The sequence below is a fragment of the Lolium rigidum genome, chromosome 6, assembly GCF_022539505.1.
Source record: "Lolium rigidum isolate FL_2022 chromosome 6, APGP_CSIRO_Lrig_0.1, whole genome shotgun sequence".
Classification (NCBI taxonomy): Eukaryota; Viridiplantae; Streptophyta; class Magnoliopsida; order Poales; family Poaceae; genus Lolium; species Lolium rigidum.
The window spans coordinates 360,271,543-360,280,030 of record NC_061513.1 but is presented as its reverse complement, the minus strand read 5'-3'; the positions used below and the strand labels follow the sequence as shown (position 1 = coordinate 360,280,030).

Here is an 8,488-nt window from a genome sequence, read left to right as displayed (position 1 = left end):
TCACCCTGAAAGATAGAACTATGAACTTCTCCTGTGCAGTCGCCTCCACATACAAGTCGATGTTTGAACTCACGAAGCACCAAGCCAATTCCACCTCACCACCAAGATCCGACCATCATTGCTCTTCCACCGATCTTGGCTTTCATGACCTTCTCTGTCAGCACCATGGAAAGAAAACGAACTCCATGATATTAACAGCCAGCAGAGCTTCGAAGCGCTCCCTCTGAAACCAAACGGTCAGATAAAAAAACATGGGTACGTCCGACCGAAAACATCCATTCCAGCAATCTTCAGGCATTGATCGCACAATGAATTTCGTCGACAGGATCTTCCGGAACACGACAATCTAGCCAGCCCGGTGGCAAGAAGCTTCCGACCGATCTTCACTTGGCGCGAGAGAAACCCTAGGAAAACCACCTTTATTAGACAGAACGGCAGGCCCCCTCGCCGCCGCCCGCCGGTCGACCTCATCGGCGGAAGAGGAGGCCGCCACCGACCACAGACCCGTCGACGAGTCGTCCACCGCCACCCCCAACAACGAAGAAGGCCACCAACATGAGCCGCCAGAAGGAGGGGGCGCACAGGACTCACCGACCACCACCAGGCACGGCCACGCCACCGAAGAAGTCGGATCCGCAGCCTACGGGGTCACCCCCGCCGCCAGCAGCATCGTCGAGTCATCACCCGGCTACCGCAGCCCTTGCCAAGGCAGCCGGCACGACGCACCGCAGAACAACCGCCCGAGGCCGCTGCCCCGGATCCTACCCTGGATCCCACCACGCTGGCCACCGACCAGCCCCGCTACCGGCCAGTCGTCACCTCTGCAGATCCAACGTCACCTCCACACGCGCGACTTGAGAAGGGGGTCTGCCACCGTCGAGAGCTTCACAAGCTTTGCGGCGGCAGGGAGGAGGGAGATCAGAGGGGGGAGGAAGTGGTGGCGGCGTATAGGGTTCCACCCAACGCAATGTTCGGTTGCTTGTTTTTTTAGCCTTCCCATAATGAGATTGTCCCATCATTATGAACTGGATGCAAAACTCTGCGCGAGCACCCCAATATCAGTATTATCTGTGCGAGGTTCCAGATATCACAGGTGATTATTATAAGAAAACATAAATCCACCAGAACTCCCTAATATCTGCAAGTTTTAACCAAGAAATATATAAAGGTCTTTTTTATCAAGTATATTCATACATTATACTATCATAGTATATAAGAACAATTCACCTCAACATAAGTAAAATATTGGTCGTCTAAAGAGGAAAGAAACTACACAATGCAGCACCTAATAATTTACACAGCAAACAAGGAATGTCAACAGGATATACCGGCTTACAATAGTTCATTCAGTCATCTCCCTTTGGTTCTGTTGCTTTCTAGCCGTTTTTAGCAAAAACAACTCTGCTACATATGAATCCTATCTATGAGTAACTCAACATGTAGAAGTAACTATGTGAAAGTTAATAACTCCGGCAATCAAAAATAACCTACTGAAAATTTCCTGCCGGTCCCCATCCAGAAAGAATGAACTTAGATTAGCCCACTGCAACTCTTGTTAAGTTCTTGAGCATCTTCAGTACCTAGTGCTGAAAATATTTCAAATCACGATGAAAATTCACGAAAGAGTCTTCTTGCAAAAATTGGATTGATACAGGACACCGAATGAGCCCACATCACCATCATTGCAATGTGTCCATTATACTTATCTACACATATGAACAACTTTCATGCCATCAGCCACTGTGGGAACATATCTAAGCAACAGTTTAACAAACTGTTGGAGCATCCAACAGAACAGTAAGCAAACCTTGCTTAATCAGCAGGCAGTGTCATAATCAAACTGGTTATCGGGGAGGACTTTGTCGACTGATGGCAGCAGGTCACCATTTCCAACCCGCTGGCTATGAAGCTAGGCACCCCTTCGTTCATCCTTGTCATGGCCTTGTGGATTTGGAAGCAGCAGGGCATGGTCGTATTCGACAACAAGCAGCCCAACGTTGCCAGCTTGCTCGCCACTATCCAGGCTAATTGCAAGACGGTGGGCGTTAGGAGGGGCAGCCACGCTGGCAGCGCTCCTTCCGCTGCTTCTTAGAACTTAGGGTGTCACATTGTAATTCTTTGAGTGTTGGCCCTGGGAGTTGTGTTGTGCATAACTCTTCTATCAATGCATCGAGATGCAAGATTTTTGCGTTTTCTCGAAAAAATAATCAAACGCATCAGTGTCCATGTCAGCAGCAGGAATTATGCATCATGATTTTTGAATCTGAACCACTCTATAAGAACTGGGGTCTCTTCTTAAGCATTTTCTGATTGCTAACTCCATAAGATAGGTGTGACCTGTATAGCAATAGAAATTCGTTAGAGCTACCACATCAAGAACACAAGAGTCTAGACCTAAAACTTGTACTACATCAAGAACAACATAAATTCATCGTACCATTGCTATAAGTCTACATGTCACTTTGCTGGGGCATTGTGCGGAAATGTCGGAAAACAAGCGCTTGATGAGCCAGTATTGCTGAAAAAACCCTGATTTTGACGAAAAGCATCAAAACGCACTACGTGCCTTGAATTACCATCATTTCTCCCCTGCACAACAGGTGGAGTAATAGATGATGTTGGAGGTGCTTCTCTGGCACTGGCAGCCATATTTTGTCCCTGAAATAACCAACCATAATATGAAGAAAAGATAACTGCTCAAACAACAACAATATATACACCCTCTGCTAAAAACATATATGATTCTTGAACAATTTTGATGCTTTCTTGGTATAAAACTTTGTTTGCAGAAACAACTAATACTTGGAGTGAACTATTTGCTGCGTTCTTGACTCAGTTTAATCCTGAAAATAAATCTTATGGAGAAAGGTGTATGATTACAAATTAAAAAAAACGACCAGGTGAAAGTCTTGTTGATGGCTACACATGATTTCAAGGTTTGCTGTGGGTGAACAAGTGTTCGATGTGACTAATTTCAATTAGAAAAACAAGTAATAAGGAAACTGATTGGGGATGGTCGCCGGTCAGTAATTATGCTGTATGATAGGGTCTGAATCTCTCTCTGTTGCCTATCTCACCTGCAACTTTGCAGCTAACCCGGTCATATGGCTTTGCCCCATCTATTCATGGGATTCATTTGGATGGACACCCGTTCGTTTGTGAAGATGTTCTGGGTTTTCTGGAGTAATAGCTGCTCCAGGAACATGCTACAAAAAGTAAAGAGAATTTTTTAAATAGACATTAAAGTCGCACTATATCTACACAGATTAAGTAAATAATTGTTCTGAACTAGTCGACTGGTCTATAGAATGCTTCGCTGAAATGAAATTTCCATGACTGAATCATTTGTGTAAAGAATGAAATGCCGTTTGAACATGATACTGGAATGTAATTATGAAAAATGAAAATTACATTTGTCCCATCTAATGCATCGATGTTTAGGAATCATCATAACTCATGGCAAAGAGAACCATAAGAAGGGAATTGCAGAGCAGGATCAAATGTCATAGAAAAAGTGTTCAAAACTAATAAATGATAATGAACATGTCATAAAACTTGTATATTTTAACCTGTGAAGAAGTACCTGGGGCTTTTGGCCTTGTTTATATTTCAATACAGTCCAATCAAAGACGTAATCAAACTCATAACCTGTTGGAAGATGAGGAAACCACTGGGTGATAATATGGAAAAACGAACTCATATACAATCTGTTGCAATAATATACTCCCTCCGTTCCAAGTTAGATGGCATTTTGACTTTGCACAATATCTAATATGCAACTTTGACAGTTACTTTTTGTTTGAATAACAATCGATAATTATACATGTTATACTTGAATCAATTTTTCATGATAAACAGAATGGTACAACTTGCAACTAAACTACCTATATAGCTTTTCCATTAGTTTGTTATCAAATATAGAGAACTTTGACCTCAAAATTTCTAAACCGTTGTATATTCTGGAACAAGGCTGTAAATTTTAGAAGACATTCATAGTATATAGTACTACTTAATCAGGGAATACCTTGGCTGGTAAATAAGTCTCGAAAAAGGCGCTTCACAAATCCATAATCAGGCCTCTGATCAAATGTCAATGAATGACAGTAGTGAAAGTAAGAAGCAAATTCCACCGGACATGATTTGCATAGCACCTGATAAATATATTTTCGTTAGGTACAGATACAAAAGTACATGTTCTTCCAGAAGCTTGGTTTAGTATGCTTTGCAGATATTAACCTCGATAGGTGTTGAAATCTTTTTCTCACATATCTTCTCATACTTCTGTTTTTTCGTTGCAGCTTTTAGTCCTTGCCAGGGGAGACTTGAAATGACAATACATAACACAACAATTAGATCGAAACTACCCAAATGGATACTGACGTCTCAAAGGGTAGCTCTAATATTACACCTAAACTAATATGAGATTGGTATAAAACCCTGTTACTTTTCTCACAAAAAAATTTATTAGGAGTTAGGACTAATAGCACAGGAAGGCACATAATGGTAACAACCTGATAGTGGAACTTGAGAGCATAATCTGATTAACCAGTTGCAGAAATGTTCCTACGCATTGACATGGCATATAGTCATCCTTTTCAAATAGTAACTACTCACTAGTAAAATTTACAGATGAAACTAGGAAATCTGTTTTGTAGTGAAGGGTTCCATATGTAAAATTTGTTCTGGGGAAATCTTTGTGCAGACCAGATGCACCAACGGTGCTCGTTGACAAAACAAGCATCATAATCAGGTCCTGCGCTAAGACATATTTTGAGCTGACCAAATTCAATCCACACCTACACATAGAATATCTAAAAATGTGAAGGAAGTAAAAGTTGGAACTTAACTAACACTGCATCTTGGAAGAGTTTTTAAAACTAAACAACAACAACAACAGCCAAAGCGTTTTGTCCCAAACAAGAAATATATTTCAAAAAAATTTAAGTGCACTAATAATTCCCATTAGTTTTTAATTACACTGAATCCAGATGTTGTGCTCACAAGCAACATCACAGTACTACAGAAAAGTACTATAAAGCCTACCTCCCCTGGAGAAAATATAGGAGAACATAACCAAGAGATTCCAAATCATCCCGTCGACTTTGTTCTGCCAGTAAATGCAACAAAAATGTTCAAAACCAAATTCAAATTCAAATGATGATTTGACAACTAATCAACTGATCACCACTTACCAATTCCAAGGTGAGTGTTGCTACTTGCATACCGTGCAGTGCCAGTTAAGTTCTTATGTTCTCTACAGCAAAGCAACAGTTCAATATTAAATGGCTTAATCAAAAGTTCTGAGCAAAGGACATCTATCTGTGCTAAATGATCCGTTTGGTAATAGATACAATAGGGAGCTCCCCTACTATTCATGGTAAAAGTAAGTTGAAAAATGGAAGAGAAGGTCAGAACCCACATGATTTGGCAATATAAATAACAGGAATTCCAATTCCAGCGTTATATAAATTATACTCATTTTTCATTTAAGATCCATCACACTATATGATGCAGAGTGGTCCAAACTGTTACACATTATGATAGCAAAGGAAATATTGTTGATGGAACCTATAAGACTAAATAGGTACAATACTGTAGTACCTCCACAGAAAAAAAGACATCTATTAAGAACAAAGTAGGCATAGTCAAGCAACACACGGAAAAAAAAAGACATCTAGAAATTTGTAAAATAAGTGAGCCACCAAGGTGGAGTCAATGATGAGTCACAGTTGAAGCCCAAGTCATTGCACTACCAGTGTACATTATGACTTCCATCATGCCGAAAGGCAAACTAGGTGTAACGAAATCGACAATAGATAACAAGTATTTGCCAGCTAACTGCTTAAATAAATTCTTGAAACCAGAATTGCATTTAGTCTAATACTTGTACGAGAGCAATCCGACGGCACAATCTAGTCCACAAAATACATCTTAGGAAATATATTTGTACCTGTAAGGGATATGTCGATTCGTAGTAGAATCTCTGTATCTTTTTGCAAGCCCGAAATCAATTGCGTATACCTAATAATCACATGCAGAGATACCATTGAATAGATTATTTAGTACATTATTAACATCTTTATACAGAGCTTTGATATACCATACAAGTACCTGATTTGCTTTCCGACCGAGACCCATCAGAAAATTGTCAGGTTTTATATCTCTATGCAAGTATCCTTTGGAATGCATAAACTCTATCCTTGTAATCTGTTAAAATTACTTACCAAAAAGAAAATTTAGCTTTACGTAAGCAGAAATAGAACTCAATTCATGCATGTAAACATATTTACTGCGTAAAAGGGAAAATTTTAGGCAACAACATTCCACATGTGGCTACTTAACTACATCATGTATTTGAGCTCTACATATCAAGATTACTTGCAGATTATGAAACTATGTAAATAAACATGAAGTGCATAGAAGCATCACATAAGAGGAAATATCCGGTAGTAGAATCCTCAATAGTAGCCCTGGCAGTAATGATTTCATATGGTTTGTAAATTTTCTATTTCTCGTCAGTTAAGCATATTCTTTGTGCATCATCTTTCTTTAAAGTTTCCTTTTTAGATTTGCTTACTTTTTTTGCTGATTTTTGTATTAACTAGTATTGAACTGAGCAAGACAATAGTGGAACTCTCCAAGGAAGTCAGAATTCAGTGGTTGGTTACTATCAGAAACATATATAATTCTCCGCGAATTCCACACGAGATCAAATTTCTGACAAAATGTAGACATATTTTGTAATCATTTTCAACATTCTGCATAAGGTAACAAAACAAACTGGGGTACTTACTGAATAAACTGAAATAGACAATGCTGAGTTATGAATTACCATTTGATCTGCCAACATTAGGACAGTCTTCAGTGTGAACTTTCTGCCGCAATAGACAAACAAATCCTCTAAGCTCGGCCCCAGCAAATCAATAATAAGAACATTTTCGTCCCCATCTACACCACACCACTTAACATTCGCAATGCCACCTGGATGACAAACATTGCCCATCAGCTCAGCATCTTATCTGAATAAGTTCACTGCAGTACTATGAAGAGTTTTTTGGATGACAGGGCATACATACTTCCTCCTTGCAGGGCGTTGTATATCTTTGCCTCGTAGAACAGCTGGGGATGCTTGGCATTGCTACTTTCCTGCCAGTGAGTTAGCCAAAGTAAGTTTTTTTTTATACCGTGTGCGCAAAAACAAAAAAGGGTTCTTTAGAGAGTGCATATAACAATGTGAGCCATGAAGTAGGATGGGGGGAAAGCAAGGACACAGATTGAGCTTTTACATTTACAATGTAATAGCAAAACAAACTTTCGACTCCCACTAGCATGGTTGCTACCACAAGTTTCCTTCAGGGCTACAAATACAATTTTCGGCTACGCGGAGGGCAATGATGGCAAGGTCCAACCACCAGCAGTATGTGTATCGATCATCATAAGGGAGAGCAAGGCAAGTAGCGTTCTAGAAAGGAAAAGAACAGGCCAAGTGGCCGTACGATTAAAAAAGGGGTAAAGCTCCGACCTTTCTAACCGCATGACTAGCAGCATTGTGTCCCATCAAAAATCCACGATCATATACCAACCAAGAGCGGCAACTAGCAGACAAATTTCAGAAAATTGAGCAGAGCAATCGAATCATCCACGGTAGGGGAAACAAACAGTACACCCCCGCACAAGTCTTGACTCAACAGCAACCCAATCATCCACATCCCCGCTTAACTCAACAGCAACCCAATCATCCAACTCATCGATTGACTCAAGCATCAAACCAATCAATCGAAGTAGAAGAGATATGTATGTATGAACTTACAATCTTCACCGCGACGATCTCGTAGGTGTCCATATCCGTGCCTGCAATCGGCGACAGAGTTAGGAAGAGAAGAAAAAAAAGACCAGGTAACCAAACGCGGCGGCGGAAATGGAAATGGAAGCTCGGGCGGGGCGGGGAATCGGACGATCGCTCACCGAGGTAGATGACCCCGAAGGAGCCGCAGCCGATCTTCTTGCCGAGCTTGAACTTGCCCCCGACGATGCGGTCCATGCCGCCGGCGAGTCCTTTCTTCCCCCGCGTCCGGGTACAGGGGAGGGCGGCGGCGGACGCAATCGTGTCGTGGGGGGCTTCCGTTGGCTGGAGGCTGGAGCGGAGCCGACGTACGTCGCTGCCGGCTGCGGCGGGCGGAGAAGCGCGCGGCGAAGTGAACGGACAGACGGTGGGTCGGTGGTGGGGTTGTCGCTCCGGTCGCTATGCTTTATTCTGGGCGCGGGGTCGAGCAGTCGGCGAAGAGAACGAGGGTGGAGCTGTTTGGTGCGTAGCGGCGCAGCGAGGCAGCGAGCAGAGGGAAGGGGCGGTGGTCCGCGGTAGCCGTGTGGGTGTGGGTTCGGTGACGCGCCGGCGGCGGCTTCGATCGATCGGGGTTATCCTGCCGCGCGCGCGCGGCGTTTCCCACGCGGAGACGTGCCACGTTCTGGACGCCACCTGGATCCCGCG

The 8,488-nt window shown here is 42.4% G+C and overlaps 1 protein-coding gene across 3 annotated transcripts; it reads right to left on the bottom strand.

Annotated features, from left to right (window-relative positions):
• Positions 1 to 1,348: 1,348 nt before the first annotated feature.
• Positions 1,349 to 8,116, bottom strand: LOC124659992 (casein kinase 1-like protein 3). 3 transcript variants are annotated; one of them, XM_047197792.1, is made up of 13 exons: positions 7,966 to 8,115; positions 7,811 to 7,851; positions 7,077 to 7,146; positions 6,833 to 6,981; positions 6,112 to 6,207; positions 5,951 to 6,021; positions 5,193 to 5,254; positions 5,044 to 5,107; positions 4,237 to 4,321; positions 4,025 to 4,151; positions 3,584 to 3,648; positions 2,438 to 2,658; positions 1,349 to 2,337 (listed from the first exon to the last, which is right to left on the bottom strand). In XM_047197792.1, exons 1-12 carry the CDS (start codon positions 8,039 to 8,041, stop codon positions 2,458 to 2,460), a joined length of 1,107 nt encoding a protein of 368 aa, XP_047053748.1. In that variant the 5' UTR covers positions 8,042 to 8,115; the 3' UTR covers positions 1,349 to 2,337; positions 2,438 to 2,457. The 3 variants fall into 3 exon arrangements, with proteins under 3 accessions (XP_047053748.1, XP_047053749.1, XP_047053750.1); XM_047197793.1 differs by lacking the exon at positions 1,349 to 2,337 and adding an exon at positions 3,078 to 3,206 and having other exon boundaries at positions 2,553 to 2,658; XM_047197794.1 differs by lacking the exons at positions 1,349 to 2,337; positions 2,438 to 2,658 and adding an exon at positions 2,889 to 3,206 and having other exon boundaries at positions 7,966 to 8,116.
• Positions 8,117 to 8,488: the final 372 nt, after the last annotated feature.

What these genes read in the sequence shown, in the direction of transcription:
- LOC124659992 (XM_047197792.1), bottom strand. Translation starts at nt 8,041, where the DNA reads ATGGACCGCATCGTCGGGGGCAAGTTCAAGCTCGGCAAGAAGATCGGC. An exon ending in CAACGCCCTGCAAGGAGGAA is followed by an intron (nt 6,982 to 7,076) that starts GTATGTATGCCC and finishes TTTGTCATCCAG; the next exon opens with GTGGCATTGCGAATGTTAAG. An exon ending in AACAAGGCCAAAAGCCCCAG is followed by an intron (nt 2,659 to 3,583) that starts GTACTTCTTCAC and finishes TGGTTATTTCAG; the next exon opens with GGACAAAATATGGCTGCCAG.